General features: G+C 35.4%; 1 protein-coding gene across 2 annotated transcripts in view; it reads left to right on the top strand.

Moving 5' to 3' along the window:
* The window catches only part of SCAPER (S-phase cyclin A associated protein in the ER), a 400,216-nt gene that overhangs the window by 96,142 nt on the left and 283,722 nt on the right, over positions 1-20,352 (top strand). The window contains exons 9-14 of one of the 2 annotated variants that reach the window (XM_043921754.1): positions 8,324-8,586; positions 11,683-11,919; positions 16,822-16,992; positions 17,600-17,669; positions 17,878-17,995; positions 18,275-18,386. In XM_043921754.1, the coding sequence (XP_043777689.1) occupies positions 8,324-8,586; positions 11,683-11,919; positions 16,822-16,992; positions 17,600-17,669; positions 17,878-17,995; positions 18,275-18,386 (971 nt within the window). The remainder of the gene's footprint in view (positions 1-8,323; positions 8,587-11,682; positions 11,920-16,821; positions 16,993-17,599; positions 17,670-17,877; positions 17,996-18,274; positions 18,387-20,352) is intronic. The other variant, XM_043921755.1, reaches the window with a different exon arrangement.

Below are 20,352 nucleotides of genomic sequence, written 5' to 3'. Positions count from 1 at the left end.
CTTTTGGGGTCTTAACTAAAAACCTGGGGTGTTTGCCAAGACCACTTCATTCCTGAATTCCAGCTTTTGTTTCCTCAGCACCGTACAGTTGCTACAATATCTGCTTAGCTCGTTAGCACCCCAGCTGCTGTTTTCTGGATTTCTTGGAGTCTTGCCTTGTATATGCAAAGCTTAGCAGTTGTCAGACTTCTTAAGGGAAGATTGAATGCAGATTTTTTTTGGCTTACTCTTCTTCAGTTCCCAGGTCTCCATGATTATTTTTCCTTGACGTCCCAGTTGTTTTAGATTCAATGAACTCCAGTATCTGTCTGAGCTAGATAGGACTGGTGGTTTCTGCAAGGAGTCACTTTGCCTGCACTGTGAATTCCAGCAGTCTTCAGGGAAAATTCTAGGGTGAATGTGGATCTCATATTGTTGCCTCTTTGCTCAGGAATTGTAATTCCTCAAATCTTGCCTATATTGGTTGCTTTCTGGTGCCTTTAAACAGTTCATTTATATATTTTGTCTAGCTCTTGTAGTTGTGTTTGACAGGAAGATTAATTTTAATACAGGCTACTTACTTTCTTATGGCTGTAACTATAAATTGAAATACATATTCAAGCACACATGGAACATTTATCAAGATTGACACATGCTGAGCCATTAAACGTTTCAACAGCTGTTGGATGATTGAACTCATTCTGTCTGAACACGGTGGAATGAAGCTAGAAATTAATTGTAAAAAGACAGCCATGCAATTCTCAAATTTTTGTAACTTTGGAATATATTTCTGAAAAGTCCACAAGTCAGGGAAGAAGTCATGATGAAAGTAGAAAGAAAAATGAACATTTAAAAATCTTTGGGTCTGGTTAAAGCTATGCTTTGAGGAAAATTTCTAGCCTCAATTATACCAGCTAGAAAGGAGGAAAACCTATAATCCACATTTTGTCCATCTCAAGAAATTAGAAAAAAACAAGTTAGACCCAAGGAACATGGAAGGAAAAGGTTTATAGGTGAGAACACAGAGAAATTAACAAAGCCAAAATGTAGTTATTAAAATAGACTAATAAAATTAACAGATTTCTAGTAATAGCAAGAAAAAGAGGAGACAAGGCCTAGTACCAGGAATGAAATAAGGACATTGTTAGAGATCCCACAAATATTAAAATTATGACCAATATTATACACTAAACTTAGAAAGTTAGAAGAAATTGATAAATACTTGAAAAATATAACAAAAATTGCATAGCAAGAATTAGAAAAACTTGAAGGAACTTATAAGTCTAAAAGAGAATATGGGTTAATAATGAAGCATTTTTTCATAAAGAAAATTCCAGGTCACGATGGCTTCACCTGTGAAGTCTTCCAAAGATTTTAGGTAAAGATAGCTTCAATCTTAAAGAAACTCTTCCTCAGAATAAAAGAGAGATCATTTTATAACCTTAATATCAAAACCTAAAAGGATATTACAATAAAGCAACATTTTATCTTGAACATTGAACAAAATATTAGTGAATTAAATATGGTGATAAATAAAAATAATAACAAAAAACAGGTTAAGATTATCCCAGTGCTTTTGAAATTATTGGTTGTATTGACTTGAATTTTGTACTACTTTATTAATGACATTTGTGAAAATTCTGGAGTGTAAAAATGGTGGTGTGAAATATAGTTTTGAGCTTTGGGCACATCTCTAAAATTATTTTAAGTATTTAGAAGTTCTCTGATAGTTTAAACAATGATTTACTGTTTTTAAGAAGTATCCTTATTTATGGGAATGATTTTTCGATATAGTTTTTACTGAAATTTTCATTAAAAATGTAATTTGTCCACAACTAATTTCCTAGTGTTTAATAGACTTGTGTTATAGTTTCTATTTTGATATACTCTTCTTTTGAATTGCTTCATTTATTTCAGGTTTTTAAAAAAATTGCGTGATAATGTTTGTATTGGCCATCTTATTGGTTACTGGATTAGGTCCAAGTTTTAAGCAGTATTTTTTTCTATAAGGAAGGTTTCAAAAAGGGCTGTTTTTCTTTATAAAGTAATTAATCATAGTGTTCCTAAGGATGAGCCAGTTAAATTATCTGGAATCAAAAATCTTTTGTTAAACTTAATTTCATAATTTAGTTGTTTTTTTCTTTTTGTATATTTGATTTTTATGAGGTTGATTTTATAATTTTTCTTTATATATACATATATATACTTAAAGTATAGAACAGAGATAAATAAATTTTTAAAGAGTTAAACATGGATTAAAATTGAATACGACTGGACGGTATATGATTTAAGGTATTACTAGTAATTTTGTTGGTTATGTTAGTGATGTTGTTATATTTTTAAAATTCTGTCTCTTAAAGACACATACTAGGTTTCCCTGGTGGCTCAGGGGTAAAAATTCTGCCTGCCAATGTAGGAGACACAGGTTTTGATCCCTGATCGGGGAAGATCCCACATGCTGCAGAGCAACTAAGCCTCTGTGTCACAACTGTTTGAGCCTGTGATCCAGAGCCCACGTGCCTCAACTATTGAAGCCACATACGCCCTTCTCTTGAGCTCCACAAGAGAAGCCACTGCAGTGAGAAACCAGTGCACCACAACGAAAGAGATACTGCTCACTACAACTGGAGAAGAGCTTGCATGGCACAAAGAGCCAGCAAAACCAGACAGAGAAAAACCCAATGCTTTAAAAAAGTACATTAGAAAAAAGGACACATACTGAATATTTCCAAGAGAAGTGATGTTTCTAGGATTTGTTTTAAAATATTACAGGGCTTCCCTGGTGGCTCTGTGGTAAAAAAAAATCTGCCTTCCAAAGCAAGAGACACAGGTTTGATCCCTGATTTGGGATGGTCCCACATGCTGCCGAGCAGCTAAGCCCATGCACCACAACTCCGGAGCCTGTGCTCTAGAGCCTGAAGCCACAACTCCTGAACCCACGGGCTACAGCTGCCGAGACTCCGACACCCTAGTGCTTATGCTCCACAAGAAGAGAAGCCACACCAGTGAGAAACCCAGGTACCTCAACTAGAGAGTAACCCCTGCTCTCCACAACTGGAGAAAACCTTCACAGCAATGAAGACCTAGGACTGCCAAAAATAAATAAAAGTTCAAAAAATATCTCAGAAAAAACAATAGGGAAGAAGAAATAAAATAAGAGCAGGAGAATGTTGATAATTATTGAAGCTTAATGATTAGAGCAGGGAGTTCATAATACTATTTTCTGTGTACTGTATTTGAAAATCTTCATAATAAAATATATAAATATAATAAATAATAAAATAATGAAAAAATAGTAAAAAGTTTAAGAAAACAACAAAAAATCTAAGTGTGCTTTCCCCTTGCAGATTTCAAAATGCAGATTTTTCAAATAAAAGATTACAGGTTCCATCTAGTCCTTATTTTAAAGTATAAATAAATGTAGTAACATAGTCACAATATTTAAGCAATAAGATAATGATTAATATACTAGTCACAGGAATGAGCATTTTGTAAGTATTTTTTTCCCTTGAAATAAAATACCTTCCACGTAGTGAATCATATAATGGCACGGCCTATTGTTTGGTCGCTCAGTTGTGTCCGACTCTTTGTGACCCCATGGACTGTAGCATACCAGGCTTCCCTGTCCTTCACCATCTCCTGGAGCTTGCTCAAACTCATGTCCATTGAGTCGGTGATGCCATCCAACCATCTCATCCTCTGTCATCCCCTTCTCCTCCTGCCTTCAGTCTTTCCCAACATCAGGGTCTTTTCTAGTGAGTCAGCTCTTTGCATCAGGTGTCCAAAGTATTGGAGCTTTAGCTTCAGCATTGGGCCTTCCAGTGAATATTCAGGATTTACTTCCTCTAGGATTGACTAGTTTGATCTGCTTTCAGTCCAAGGGACTCTCAAGAGTCTTCTCCAACACCACGGTTCAAAAGTATCAATTCCTCGGCATTCAGCTTTCTTTATAGTCCAACTCTCACATCCATACATGACTAAAGGAAAAACCATAGCTTTGACTAGACAGACCTTTGTTGGCAAAGTAATGTCTCTGCTTTTTAATATGCTGTCTAGGTTGGTCATAACTTTCCTTCCAAGGAGTAAGCGTCTTTTAATTTCATGGCTGCAGTCATCATCTGCAGTGATTTTGGAGCCCCCAAAAATAGTCAGCCTGTTTCCACTGTTTCCCCATCTATTTGCCATGAAGTGATGGGACCGGATTCCATATCTTAGTTTTCTGAATATTAAGCTTTAAGCCAACTGTTTCACTCTCCTGTTTCACGTTCATCAAGAGGCGCTTTAGTTCTTCTTCACTTTCTGCCATAAGGGTGGTATCATCTGCATATCTGAGGTTATTGATATATCTCCCTGCAATCTTGATTCCAGAAAAGCTTCTTCCAGCCCAGCATTTCTCATGATGTACTCTGCATAAAAGTGAAATAAGCATGGTGACAATATACAGCCTTGACGTATTCCTTTTCCTATTTGGAACCAGTCTGTTGTTCCATTTCCAGTTATAACTGTATGCTTTTGTTTTATTATCTAGTATGCCACTCTGGGTCTTTTGGTTGGAGAATTTGGTCCATGTTCTTCTTTTTAAAACTTATTTAGTTTCTCTTTAGGGAATTTCCTTTGGTCATCCTTTAAGGGCCAGTTTGCTAGTGACACATTTGCTTAGTTTTCTTTTCATCTGAGAACGCCTTATTTATTCTTCATTCCTGAAGCATAGTTTCACTGATTATAGAATTTGCGATTGATAATTCTTTCAGTCCTTGAAAGTTGTGCCATTTCCTCCGGGCCGTCAGTGTTTCAGAAGAGAAATTTGCTGTCGTTAAAACTGATGTTCTGCTATAGATAATTTATCTTTTCCCTATGGCTTCTTGTCCCCTCCCCCCCACGGCTTCTTTTAGGAATTTTTCTTTGTTTTTTGTTTTCAGAGGTTTCATTATGATGTGTTTTAGCATCAGTTTCTTTGGATTTCTTAGTTCTCTTAGTTTTATATCTTTTTAGTTCCTTTAGTTTTATATCTTTCACTAAGTTTGGAAAGTGTTTATTCGTTCTCTTCTGTGCCCCCACTGACACAAGGGAGGGGCAGCGTGAAGGGAGGACTGAGTCCTGACTTACCTGTGTGAGGTGGGGTGGAATCTTAGCTTTCTGATGGGTCCTGCTGGCGTCATCACAGGTGAGATGGGATTCATGTGCTAAGTAAATGTGTCTTCTACTAATTTACTCTGTGGCAATGATGTTGGTGAGGGTGAAAGCTCAGCTTTCTATATGGGACCTGCCAACACTGCGGGTGAGGGAGATCAGAATATTGACTCATTCTGTGTGTCTTTGATGTTGGATGAAGGTAGAGGCTGTGCCCAGCATCGGACCCTTATGACTGTGCGTGGGGCAGATCAGTGTCTACCACTTCTGACTCTCACTACCTCATTAAGTCTCACTGCTGCTCAGTGGGTGTGAAAGTTCAGTTTCCCACTGACACTAGGGTTGGGGAAAAGTAGAGTGCTGACTAACTCCAGCTCCTACTGCCTTGTTTAATGTCATTTGGAGGGAGAAACTCAGCTCACTCTTCAACTTTGCTGACACTGTTTTGGTGAGGGAGTTGGACCATCTGTTTCTACCACATGAGCAATGGAAGTTCAACTCTCGACTTAGCCCTATTGAAACCATAAGGTGCAAGTTTTCCACTGATGCTTGGCTGAATAGAACAAGGATTGCCAAAATGATTATTTTCTTAGGTCATCGTTTCCTCTGCCTTTCAGCTTGGCAAAACAAGCTTTGCTGATGCCTGTTTTGTCTGTATCATTTGTTCTTTCTGGGTTGGAGGCCTCTGTACCATCCTGTCATGTATAGAAAGCAATTAGGAAACACAGAGAACTCATTGCTATGCTGCTTTTAACTCCCAGGGTCCCTAGGCAGTCCACCTATCTCTTTCTGTCTTTTAAAATCTTCCTGTGCTTATTTTGTGTGTTTTTCCAGAGTTCTTAGTTGTAAGAAAGAGGACCTGGAAATGCAAGTCAGGCTACTCCATCTTGGCCAGAACTAGATATCTTCATGTTGACACACTACATTTTAGCCTATAAACTTAAAAATTATGGCTATTAACTGTATAGGTGTATACCTCAGGTTGTGACATTTTGAAACGTAGTAGAAGATTCATATTTATTTTAGGCTATTTTGCTCTGTGTCTTTGGACATAGGCCCTCATTTTTTTATGTGTATGGTAAAATACTGAACTAGGTCCTCGAGTGTTCATTCAATTAACATTCTATAATCTTATGATCATTAAAATAGTTTTTTTTTCCTTTTTTGCTAAGTCAGTGTATACTTTTGATACTAAGGGGAAAAGTACTTGAACTTTGGAGGTAGGCCTATGTTTGGATTCTAAAAGATGGAGAGGCAGTTTTTACATATCCATTAGACCATTGACATCAGAACTGATTTGCCTGGACTTACATGTTGGCTTTACCTTTTGTCTCAGTTTCCTCATTGGTAATATGGGAATGATAGTACTGATCTTAGGGGAAGATTAAGAGTTATATCTAAGGCACTTATAACAGTGGTAGCACATAGTAAACATTCAGTTCAGTTCAGTTGCTCAGTCGTGTCCGACTCTGCAACCCCGTGGACCACAGCACACCAGGCTTCCCTGTCTATCACTAACTCCCGGAGCTTACTCAAACTCATGTCCATTGAGTCGGTGATGCCATCCAACTGTCTCATCCTCTGTTGTCCCCTTCTCCTCCCACCTTCAATCTTTCCCAGCATCAAGGTCTTTCCAGTGAGTCAGTTCTTCACATCAGGTGGCCAAAGTTTTGGAGTTTCAGCTTTAGCATCAGTCCTTCCAATGAATATTCAGGACTGATTTCCTTTAGGATGGACTGGTTGGATCTCCTTGCAGTCCAAGAGACTCTCAAGAGTCTTTTCCAACATCACAGTTCAAATGCATCAATTCTTCACCTCTCAGCTTTCCTTATAGTTCAACTGTCATATCCATACATGACTACAGGAAAAGCCATAGCTTTGAGTAGACAGACCTTTGTTGGGAAAGTAATGTCTCTGCTTTTTAATATGCTGTCTAGGTTGGTCATAGCTTTTCTTCCAAGGAGCAAGTGCTTTTTAATTTCACGGCTGCAGTCACCATCTGCAGTGACTTTTTTAGCCCAAGAAAATAAAGTCTCTCACTGTTTCCATTGTTTCCCCATCTATCTGCCATGAAGTGATGGGACCGGATGCCATGATCTTAGTTTTCTGAATGTTGAATTTTACGCCATCTTTTTCACTCTTCTCTTTCACTTTCATCAAGAGGCTCTTTAGTTCTTCGCTTTCTGTCATGGAAAACTAACCAAACTGACCACATGGACCACAGCCTTGTCTAACTCAGTGAAACTATGAACCATGCCATGTAGAGCTACCCAAGATAGACAGGTCATGGTGGAGAGTTCTGACAAAACGTGGTCCACTGGAGAAGCAAATGGCAAACCACTTCAGTATTCTTGCCTTGAGAACACCATGGAGAGCATGAAAAGGCAAAAAGATAGGACACTGAAAAATGAACTCCCTAGGCTGGTAGGTACCTAATATGCTACTGGAGATCAGTGGAGAAATAACTCCAGAAAGAGTGAAGAGATGGACCCAAAGCAAAAACAGTACCCAGTTGTGGATGTGACTGGTGATAGAAGTTAAGTCTGATGCTGTAAAGAGCAATACTGCATAGGACCCTGGACTGTTAGGTCCATGAATCAAGGCAAATTGGGAGTGGTCAAACAGGAGATGGCAAGAGTGAACATCGACATTTTAGAAATCAGTGAACTAAAATGGACTGGAATGGGTGAATTTAACTCAGATGACCATTATATCTACTACTGTGGGCAAGAATCTCTCAGAAGAAATGGAGTAGCCATCATAGTCAACAAAAGCGTCCGAAATGCAGTACTTGGATGCAGTCTCAAAAACAACAGAATGAAAAAAAAAAAAAAACCAACAACAACAGAATGGTCTCTCTTTGTTTCCAAGGCAAACCATTCAGTATCACAGTAATCCAAGTCTATGCCCCGACCAGTAATGGTATACATTATATAAATGTTATTACTTTCTGACTGTGGGGCCTTAGGTCAGTCTTAATCTCAGTTTTATCATTTGTAAGATAAGGATAATTATACCTACCCTGTGTGGTCATAGGAATTAGATAATACACACATGCACACACACACGTGAATGCACTTTGCATAGTAATTAGTGTCATGTTTATAGCTTAGTTACAGTCAATTAGATTGTAAAATATTTTTATTTTATAGGTTTTTGAAAATGTATATCTTCTAAATAATTCTTAATTTATTTTCTTCTCTCAACTGCGTAGAACGGAAAGATGCTGAAGGATGGGAAACTGTTCAGAGAGGAAGGCCTGTTCGTTCACGATCAACAGCAGTGATGCCAAAAGCTTCATTACCAACAGAAGCATTAAGATCAAAGGATGACAGTGATAAAGAAAATGTACATCTTTTGCCTGAGGAAAGCGTACAGAAAAGTGAATTTGTTGGAGATGAACCTTCTAATACTATAGAATCTCGGCCCAAGGACCCAGTACACTCATGTGATCATCCTCTTGCAGAAAGAACCCAGGTAGTACATTCTGAAAGTCCTTTTACTGCTTTTTATATGGGAGATATATATAAGTAGGAATGTCTTAATTTTTCTACTTCATTGTTTTACTTTTATTGTGAAAAATTTCAGATCTATAGAAAAGTTGCAAGAACAGAATAATGAACCTCTGGTACCCTTTTTCTATATTCACAGATTAACATTTTGCCACAGTTCCTTTTCTCTCTTTATTTACATGTTACTTTTGAAAGTAATGTACAAACATCACAGCCATTCACCTTTAAATTCTACAGCATGTATATCCAAAGAACAGAAAACTTTTCCATAATCATATTTTAATAATAAAATTCAGGGAATTTGACATTTATATAATTTGTTATCTAAACTTATAGTCCGATTTTCAAAAATTCCAGTTGCCCAGTAATTTCTTCACAGAAATTTTTTCCCTGATCCACAATGCTTAGAATCATACATTGTATTTGACTTTGTTTCTTTAATATCTTTGACCAGCATCAGTTACTCACCCTGTCTTTATTTTTCATGACATTCATTTTTGTGAAGAATACATTGTAGATTTTTTTGGTACAGTGTTTTTCAGTTTCTTTATTCATTATTCACTTTAGCTTATGCATTTTGGACAAAAATAAAGCAGTTGTCAACCTCACATCTAAAGAAATATCATACCAATGTGCCCATGTTTGTTGACTTTGATTACTTCATTAAAGTGGTGTCCTCCTGCTTCATTTGTAGCGTTATTTAAAGTGATGAAAGTAAGAATCATTTTTCACTTGCTCTACTTTTGTTTTCTACAGTCCAAGTATAGAGTGACTTGCTAATATTTAAAATAATTCCTTAAGATTAATATTCCCAGTACTTCTTCTTTTAGTCCATTTGAAATTTATTTTACTTGTTTGGTTTAGCAATGCATTTTTGAAAGATATTTGTTTACAGAAAGATTTATGTTCACTTAGTATAATTTTCTGCAAAGTCATTAGTGAAATATAAGAGATTGTTTGATATGGGTACAGAGACTAAGTAAAAAAGTTGTAAAATAACTAATATTTCTCAGTCCAGAATAGTAGCTTTTTAAAATTTTCTTCTTTTACCTGTAGAATATTTCTTTTTTTTTAGACTCCCATGTTTTTTTTCTTAATGATAATAATAGCTCTTAATCCTGCATTATTCTTAATGTTTTAGAACTGTTTAATGTGTATATGTTTTATGCCCACATGAGATTGAAAACTCCTTGTGGGTAGTATCTTATGAAAGTGTGAAAGTGCAAGTCACTCAGTTGTGTCCAACTCTTTGCGACCCCATGGACTGTAGCCTGCCAGGCTCCTCTGTCTATGGGATTCTCCAGGCAAGAATACTAGAGTAGGTAACCATTCCCTTCTCCAAGTTATCTTCCCAATCATGGGATCGAACCCAGGTCTCATGCATTGCAGGTGGATTCTTTACTGTCTGAGCCACCAGGGAAGCCCATATTGCCTTTTAATTTCCCATAATATGGAGCAGAGTCATAGGCACATAGTAAGTTTATCAGTACATAACTGTTGGGTAAAACTTTAAGAAACTTTTAAATGTAGGTAAGTTTGATGAAGAAATCACTTTTTACATCATTTAACCAACATTTAGCATTTTTGCTAACATATATTTTAACTATAAAATTTAACATTATAAAAATGCTAATTTTGTGTAAAGAATAAGCTTATATGATTTTGAGATTTTAGAAATAGTCTATACATAGAGCTTATGAGTAATTATTGCTGAATTATTTCAGTATAAAAGTTCACTGCTTATGGTGGCCAAGCTAATATTAATAGCTGTGTTTTCTCCACTCTCATTCTGAAAATGGAATTAGCATATTCATATATTTTCACATTACTTTATAGTTTAGCTTTGATTCTGTTATTTAAGTTGATACTGGTTTTTTAATAAACAGGATTGACTATATTGTAAAGATCAGTAATGCTAATATAAATATTACCGAGAAGATTATAAACCATGATGACTGATGCATGGATAATGTTGATAGCAATATAAACATTGTGATGCTATTTGAATAATGCGTATGCTAAAATGAACACTTTGGGACACTTTAAAGTTATAACTGATAGTAGAATTTTTAAAGTAGTTTATAAGACTTGGCCAAGTTTAGTATTTACATAAATACTATATCAAACTGGGGTTTTTATGGTCACTGCAGTGTCCATCTGATGTTTATTTAAGTAGTGGTGTGAGTGAGTTTTAAATTCACAACTTTAGATTTTTGTTCTTCTCCTTGGAGTTCATTACTCTTGAGTACTGAAAAGCATAGCCCCATTATTTCTGTACTCTATTAGAAAGTGAAAATAAAGTCCTGTTCTGTTCACTAAACTCTTAAAATTTTTAAAAGATGTAATGTATTTGACCTAAGCAAAAGTTGTATTTGTTCTAGATGGTTTTCACATTTCTGTTGCTTTTGTGTTAAATATTCTTAAAGGGGAATGGAGAGGCTATTGAAGTCTAAAGAATATGAATTGCTTAAGGAAATTGCTTGCTGACATATGCTCTACTTTTTATGGTATATTTCTCTTTTAGATCTAAGATTTGGTATTATGTACCATGTGAGTCTTCATGAAAGATGCATTGAGGTTGTGTTAATGTTATCTAAAGAGAGTGAGTTCCATGTTTTGAGTAAAATGCCTTTAAAGTACATATTTGGTGAGAAGTGCCTTCATTTGATATTAGTTTTCATAAAAACTATGTAAATACCTTTAGTTATTTGAACATAAAGCATAATATATTATATTTGTGACTAGATTTCTTTTGTGAAGCATATAGTATAGCCATCAGGAATCAGCCTACTAAAATCAAACATAATTGTAACATATATTGCTTAATTTCTTAAAGCACTTCAGTATCCTTAAACATAGTAGATATGTAAATAAAATTTGTGGCTTCTTAGCATTTCTTTTCTAACACTTAAAACGTACCAAAATAATGAGTGATTGGTCTGTTAGCCAGCCAACTGCTGCTTCACAGTTGGTGGGTTAAGCAGAATCAGCTTTTCTAGAGTGAAATAGTGAGTGAGTATTTTTTGTTACCTCTGATTCATTCTACAATATGTTTTGTTAGTTCACAGTGAGTACACTGGATGATGTCAAGAACTCTGGGAATAGTTTCTTACCAGACAATTCTGTTCCAACTTCTGAAATACCTGCTGTTCACATTGATACAGAGTGTGTTTCAGTTATTCAGCAAGCTGACACACCTTCTTTGCAAGCAAGTGAAGACAAATTTTCAGCAGAAAAAGCAAGAATAGAAAGTGAAATGGATCCTTCAGATATTTCAAATGTGAGTGCTGCTAACTTGGTAAGAACAACTTCTCAGAATTCTGAGTAGATATATTAAAGAAGCAAAAATTCCAATAATGCATTTCTCTACACTTTACAGGGCACTTTTAAGCATAGCATTTTATTTGTTATTTTATGTTAACATGTTATTCTTATAGCAAACTTTGGATGTAGTTAAGATTCTTCTTATTTTGTAGAGGGTGGAAATGAGACTGTGAGAGTCAAGTAACTTGCTCAAAATCATTTAGTTTTTGTATGATTTGGTCAAATGTTCTTTAGCATTAAGAAACTATAACATTAATGTCTTCTATGCAACATCTACCACTCTGTTGGGAAATGGTGTGTAATGAACTTAGTTTTAAAATTCTCTTAACAGAATACTTTAGATAGTTATCATTTGGAATTGGTCTTTAAGATGAAATTTGTCATCCCTATTGCTGAATCTTTAAAAATGCATTGACTTGAAATTATTTATAGGATTATGTTTTTGGATGAACAGTTAATTCTGCTCATGTCTTTCTCTTTTCCACTTAAGTAGTAAGATAACTTGGCCTGAGGATAGTTCAGAATAGGTCATGCTGGCATTTTTAAAAAGTAATTTTCAGAAGGAGTAGCTCCATATAAAAAGCTGTTGAGAAAAGTCATTCCAATTTTCATTTTTAAATGGCCACCATATACTATAATTTCTTTTTAAACTTAGTGCTTTATGATGCTGAAAGGAGATGTCAGCAGACGGTGCATGTGGCGTGCTCAGTAGCCTCAGTTGTGCCTGACTCTTGTGACCCCATGGGCGCCAGCCAGGCTCCTCTGTCCGTGAGATTTTCTTGGAAGACTACTGGAGTTGGTTGCCATGCCCTCCTCCAAGGGATCTTCCTGACCCAGGGATCAAATCTGTGTCTCCTGCATTGAGGTAGATTCTTTACCACTGAGCCACCAGGGTTAGGCCAAATCATTTATCTTAGAGTAAGATTAGATATAGATGAAACTTGGTATGAGTTGTTTAAGGAAAAATAAGAGTTATAGTAATAAGAAAAACAGAAATTAATATTTGGATTCCTTTGTAAAGGAATAAGGGTAATTTGTTTTTAACTTACATCTTTTAGTGTGAATTTTTTGAAAGTTAAATGTAATTACTGTCATATAAGTGAGTTTAATGTATGGGGTAGAAATTGGTTATATTTATGTTTTCTTTTCATAGATAGCATATTAAATTTCATAGGTATCATATTAAATTATTTATTTTGTGAATTGATTCTGTGAGAATCAAATTTCAAAAGAAGAAAAACATCCTATACTTAAGTAAGCATAAAATAATTTTTTAAAAATTCTTCTCTCATCATTTTTATTTTGATCACATAGGTAAAATTAGCTTGTGGTGGAATATTGAAATATTATTTTGAGCATGACATTACATACTTGAAAGAAAATAAGTTCCGCTTTACATATGAATATTAGTATATTCTTAGAAGTTTTAGAGGAGTTTTAACTAAAGCAAGGTTTTGAAAAAATTTTATATTTTTAGTTTGTCTTGGCAGTGATACTTCTGTGGGTTGCTCTAGAGAAGCACCTCATTGTTGAGATTCTAAGTGAAGGATTATAGAGAACTGTGGTTGTATTGAGAAAACTGTTTCCTTTTTTCCGTCTATATAATATTGTCTCATAGATGGTTAGAGTAAAAAAAATCTGCAGTTCTCTTATTTAACAGAAAGCTAAGCAAAAAATGACTGTGAGAACCTTTATGTTTAAGGTCCACTTTTGCCAGCATTGTAAAAATGTGCTGATATAAATCCTAGCTACCCTGGATTAATTTTTTTAGATTTACTGAAATTCCAAATTTTAATGAAAATTTAGAAATTTAGGAATGATGATGTATACAGATATTTGTTTGAATTTCACAGTGTGGAAAATAGTAGACGTTGTATGTGGATAATTAAATCTTTTCATCCATAAGCTGTGTTACTATGTTAAAATATTTTCAGGTCTTAAGAGACAAAATAGAAATGTTCTCTGGAGAAGATAAGATTAGGAAGGAAATAAGCTCAAGTGAGAACATACCTTCTCCAAAGTTAAATCTATTCAACTTTAATAGCTTTCTAATCATTGTTATTTGTGATGTTGGTGTGGCACCTTAAGAAGTTAGTTTCTGTATTAGTTTCTGTAATATTCAAGAGTTTTTAGAGAAAAAACTTAGGATGCAAAGAAATGATTTCTCATCTAAACTCCCTCATCCCATTCTCTTCCCCAAGGACAATCTTGTGTGTTTTGAGGGAGCAGAGTATCACCAGGGTAGATGCAGCTGGGAGGGGTGGCTTTAAAGAAGCTACCAATGTTTAGGCTTCAGACCAATTCAGTAATAAGCTGAAGCTCAAGCACTTGCATTTTTAATACCTTTGTTGAGGTGTTATTGATTTTCAATAAACTGCACATATCTAAAGTATATACATTGATATATTTTGACATGTGTTTATACCTATGAAATCATCACAACAATCAAGATAATGAAAGTATCGATTGCCTCCAAAAGTTTTACATTCTCTTCTGTCATCCTTCTTTCTGCTCTTCCCTGTTTCCCCTTCCCAGGTTATCACGGTTCTGCTGCCACTACATACTAATTAGCATTTTCAGAATTCTCTGTATATGGAATAATATAATTAATGTAAATTATGTAATGTTTAGCCTCTTTCACTTAGCATAATTATTTTGAAGTTCACTGACATCACTGTGTATGTTCATAGTTCTTTCTTTTTCTATTGTCTTTAGGAGTACTCTGTCATATGCATGTAGCTCAATACGTTCATCCTTCCAGTTGTTGGCAGATGTTTGTTTCCAGTTTCTCTGTTATGAATAAAGGCACCATGAACATTTGTCTTTGTTTTGAACATATGTTTTCATTTCTCTTGAGAAAATATCTAGGTCAGTTTTGTTGATAATGTTGTTCAGGTCTCCTTTGCAAATTTTTTGTACGTATTCCATCAGTTGAGAGAGAGGTCTTGAAATCTCTGCTTGTATCTGTGGGGCTGCCTTTTTAAAACCAACTTTATTGAGATATAACTTGCATAATATACAGTTTATCCATTTAAAGTATACAGTTCAGTGTTTCTTAGTATATTCACAGAGTTGTGCAAACATGACCATGATTAGTTTTAGAACACTTCATCACTTCAGAAAAAACCCGGTGTCCATGAGCAGGCCTCCCTTTCTCCGTACCCTCCCAGCCGTATACAACCACTCATCTGTCTTTTCTCTCATAGATTTGCCTGTTCTGGACATTTTATAGAAGTGGAATACAATATGTGGTCTTTGTGAATGGTTTCTTTCACTAAGCATATTATTTTCAAGGTTCATCTGTGTTTGAGCCTGTACCAGTATGTGAACTTTACCATATTTTATCCATTCATTAGTTTATGAACATTAGGTTTTCTCCACTTTTTGGCATTTGTGAATAATGCTACGTTAGGTATTTGTGTACAGGTTTTTGTGTGAATGTATGGTTTCATTTCTCCTGGGTGTACATCTAGGATTGGAATTTTTGGGTCATATGGCAACTTTCATATGGGCTTCCCTGGTGGCTCAGATGGTAAAGAATCTGCCTGCAACACAGGAGAACTGGGTTCGATACATGGGAAGATTCCCCTGGGGAAGGGAGTAGCTACCCACTCCAGTGTTCTTGCCTGGACAATTCCATGGACAGAGGAGCCTGGTGGGCTACAGTCCATGGGGTCGCAAAGAGTTGGACACAGCTGAGCGACTAACACATGGTAACTTTATTTTTAACCTTTGTGTAAAACTATCAGACAATTTTCCGAATTGGCTGTACCATTTTACATTCCCGTTAGGTTTATTTTGTTTTGCAATCCTGTCAGTTTTTGCTTCTTTTGTTTTGAAGGTCTGTTCTTAAATTCACAAATCTTTAGGATTGTTTTGTCTTCTTAATAAATTAGCTGTTTTATCATTATGAAATGATCTGCTTTATCGCTTGTCATATTTTTTGTTCTGAAACCTACTGTGTCTGATATTAATAATTCAGCTTTCTTTTGATTAGTGTTAGTATGGTAACTCTTTTATTTGTAATCTGTTTATACTCTCATATTTAAATTAGGTTTCTTACGTGCAGCATGGGGTTTGGGGTCTTGCTTTTATCCAGATTTGAGTCTACTAGTTGAGGTGTTTAGACTATTTCTGTTTAATGCGACTATGAATATGGTTCTTTTAAATCTGCCATCTTATTGTTTTTCTCTTTGACTCATCTATTCTTTATCCCGCTTTTCCTACTTTTCTCCCCTCTTTTTAATTAATTACATTTTTAAATTTGTCTCCTTTGTTGGCTTAGTAGTCATAAATCTTTGTTATTTCAGTGTTTGCCTCAGCATTTATAGTATACATGTTTAAGCTTATTATAGGGATTTTTTTTTATTATAGGGATTTATCAATTAATTCTGGTACATATTATTTGTATTACATACTTCTAATGCATAATTTTAAATTAGGTATATATGTTCAAAAAATATTAATAACACCATTATGGCATAATTTTTTAATGTTCCTTTTTAAGAATAGTGTTTTTCTTTTGTTTGTAAGATATTTGGTCTGTAACTGTTTTGAATTTTGGTGCTCGAATGAAATTCACACTTTATCATTAATAACAATACCTCTTATTTATATAGCTTCACAGTTTGTCATACACAGCAGAGTGGTAAGAAAGTAAGTCATGGGTTATTGTATCATTTTATGGAATACAGAATAGTCTCTTGCTTTTAAGAAATTTCTGAGTCACAGAGCTGGACCCCAAGTTTTATAGTTCTTTATCAATGCTGTTTTTATGTATATGTTGAGTATATGATTAGAACATAAAGAGAGAAATAATTACTTGACTTTCCAGTCTACTGATGATTCTTCTTATTGTTTGTTTTTAACTTTATAGTCTATGGCAGAAGTTCTTGCTAAAAAAGAAGAGCTAGCAGATCGTCTAGAAAAGGCCAATGAAGAAGCTATTGCCAGTGCTATTGCTGAAGAGGAACAGTTAACTAGAGAAATTGAAGCTGAAGAAAACAATGATATCAACATTGAAACTGACAATGACAGTGATTTTTCTGTGAGCGTTTAGCATTTTTATTCTCTGGGTGATTGAGATATACAATAAACAATAGGAAATCCTTTTAAAGCACTTTACCAAGTGTTTTTTATATATGATGCAATTGACAAGCTGGAAGTTGGTTTCTCATTTTACAAATGAAATTGAACCTCAGAGTAAGTAAATACATAACATTTCTCAGATTATAAGTGTATAGATTAAAAAAGAATCTAAGATATCTTTTTCTATTCTACTGATAAAAAGCAAATGATACATTGCCTTGCTGTCACTAAACGCTCATGATATATATGTTGATGAGAGGGATTTCTTAAAGAATGAAAGTAACTGTGAATCTTTCAAACATTTTTCTATTAAATTTTAATGCCCAACAAGTACTTTTGAGCTTTTCTGATGTATACTCTGAATATTTCAGAGTTTTATGTAGTAATAGTTTAAGGTCAATACTTTTCTTTTAAAATTATTTCATTCATTTCTGCTGTTAATGTTGGTGTTGGACTGTTTGCTAAATGAAATATATGAGCAATAGATAGGAAAATTTCATTTATAGTTCCTTTTATTAGTTCATAATTGGTTCAACTATTTTTCAATTTTTCTTATTACATTTTAGGCCAGCATGGGCAGTGGCAGTGTATCTTTCTGTGGTATGAACTGGAATGATGTCCTTGCAGATTATGAAGGTAGGTAATTTATGTGTGCATGTTTGTATGTGTGTGTGTTGTATGTATAGGTAGAGCGGTACAAAATAGATTATGTTAATACATGTGGTTTTTGTATAAAATGAATAATTTAGAGTAGGATGCCTTTTAAAAATCGGTTCTCAAAAATTGGTTTTATAGAATTACGTGGTTAAACAGTTAACAGAGGTTTTCTTTTTTCTGAAAATAGCTCGTGAATCTTGGCGGCAAAATACATCCTGGGGGGATATTGTAGAGGAAGAACCTGCTAGGCCTCCAGGACATGGAATTCATATGCATGAAAAACTTTCCTCACCATCTCGTAAAAGGTCTGGCCTTTGAAAATTAATTTGAAATATTTCACAGAAAGGGAGCTAGCCATTCTTAATTATTAAATGGAGTCGTTACATACTGATACTATTTTAAGGTACATTATTCAGGACAGTTTCAGATCTTTTGAAAAGTGACAATGTTTTACTGAAATGTTAGGCCAAATTAATTTTGTATATTGTTTATATTTATTTTAAGAACTTTGAAGACCAAAGAAGATATTTTTGGCTTTATCATGTAAACATTTGTGTCTCTTGTCCATTTGTTTGTATTAATAGAACAATTGCAGAATCTAAGAAGAAACATGAAGAAAAACAAATGAAAGCACAGCAGCTAAGGGAAAAGTTACGTGAACAGAAAACATTAAAGCTTCAGAAATTGTTAGAAAGGGTGAGTTTTTAATTTTTAAAGAATCATGATTGCCTTAAAGTGCTGGGCTTATTTTCATACTAACTTTTTCTGCTTTCAGAGAAGCTGAAAGACCAGTAAAAATAAATTTACTAGAAAATAAAAGAATTTCTATCTACTGAAAAATTACCTGTACCTTTCTAAAAAAAGAAATCATAATCTGTCATTCCTAAAAAAGCTAGTAAATTGATGATTTGCAGTTTGCATGGATTATTAAAGCTGCACTTTGTCTTTTGCCATTTTCATTGGGGGTTTCCTTGGTCAGTCTTGTGCAAAATGTTCAATGAATTGGTAGGATAGTTTTGAACCTGAGATGGTCAGATTTTAATAAGCAGGGTACTAATTAGATTTATGGGGCTTCCCTTGTGTCTCAGACGGCAAAAGAATCTGCCTGCAATGTTGGAGTATTTAGAGCAGTGTAACTTTTGGTCATTGTGGTTTAGTGGAAAGAACATGGACTCTAGAGATAGCCAGTCTGGTGAAATCCTGATTTTAGCCACATGATAGCATGTGGTGGGTGCCCTTGGCAAATTACTTATGATATTGCCTTTTAATTTCTTTATCCATAAAATGGCATTTGTAACTGTTAACCAGCTGTGTTGATGAATGTAGCAAGTATGTAAAACTGTAGCATGGTACTTGGGTGACTGTTGTTCCATATATATATATGGTCATTCTTATTGTTAATTACACATGGCAGATGTGAGTACTGTGTTAGTTATGTAGGCTGTGTAACAAAGGACCTCAAGACTCAGCAGTTTAAAACAACACACATTTATTAGCTCACAATTTCTTGGGCATGGAAACTGGAAGTGGCTTATGTTGTGATTTTTTTGTTTGTTTGTTTGTTCAGAGTCTCTCGTGAGGTTGCAGTCAGTGTGTTGGCTCAGGCAGCAGTTGTTTGGAAATGAAAGATCCACTTTCAGATCCCTCATGTAGCTTTTGGCAGGCCTGGGGTCCTCTTTAGTGGTTGGTTGTGGACCTCCATTTCTTGACATGTGGGTCTTTCCACAGCCCAGTGTTCTCATGACATGGCTGCTACCATTGCCACAGAATAATCTGAGAGAGAAAAAGAGAGAATGAATAAGTGAGCTGCCAAAATGGAAGCTGCATTGTCTTTTCATAACCTAATCTTAGAAGTGATGTACTATCACTTTTGCTGAATTATATTGCTCCTTGGAAGGAAAGTTATGACAAACCTTGACAGTGTATTAAAAAGCAAAGACATCACTTTACTGACAGAGGTCCACATAGTCAAAGCTATGATTTTTTCCAGTGGTTGTGTATGGATGTGATATTTGAACCATAAAGAAGGCTGAGCACCAAGAATCGATACTTTGGAATTGTGCTGGAGAAGGCTCTTGAGAGTCCCTTGGACAACAAGGAGATCCAACCAGTCCGTCCTAAAGGAAGTCAGTCCTGAATGTTCATTGGAAGGACTGATGCTGAAGCTGAAGCTCCAGTACTTTGGCCACCTGATGCAAAGAGCCAACTTACTGGAAAAGACCCTGATGTTGGGAAAGATTGAAAGCAAAAGAAGAAGGCACCAGAGGATGAGATGGTTAGATAGTATCACCAACTCAGTAGGCATGAATTTGAGCAAACTCTGGGAGATAGTGGAGGACAGAGGAGCCTGGCATGCTACAATGCATGGGGTTGCAAAGAGTCAAACACAATTTAGTGACTGAACAACAACAGATTGGTCACAGTCCTGATAGAATGTGGGAGGGGAATATGCAAAGGTCTGAATACCAGGTGACTGGGATCATTTGGAGCCATCTTGGAGTCTGTGTACGACAAAGACTTGGCACAGCACGACAGAAGCCATGTGGCCCCTGTAGTGTGTTAGTCACTCAGTCATGCCTGATCCTTGCAACCCTGTGGGCTGTAGCCCGCCAGGTTCCTCTGTCCATGAGATTCTCCAGGCAAGAATACTGGAGTGGGTTGC

This window comes from Cervus elaphus, chromosome 13, assembly GCF_910594005.1.
Source record: "Cervus elaphus chromosome 13, mCerEla1.1, whole genome shotgun sequence".
Taxonomy (NCBI): domain Eukaryota; kingdom Metazoa; phylum Chordata; class Mammalia; order Artiodactyla; family Cervidae; genus Cervus; species Cervus elaphus.
Note: the sequence above shows the minus strand (reverse complement) of the source record. Positions and strands in the feature narration are given on the sequence as shown.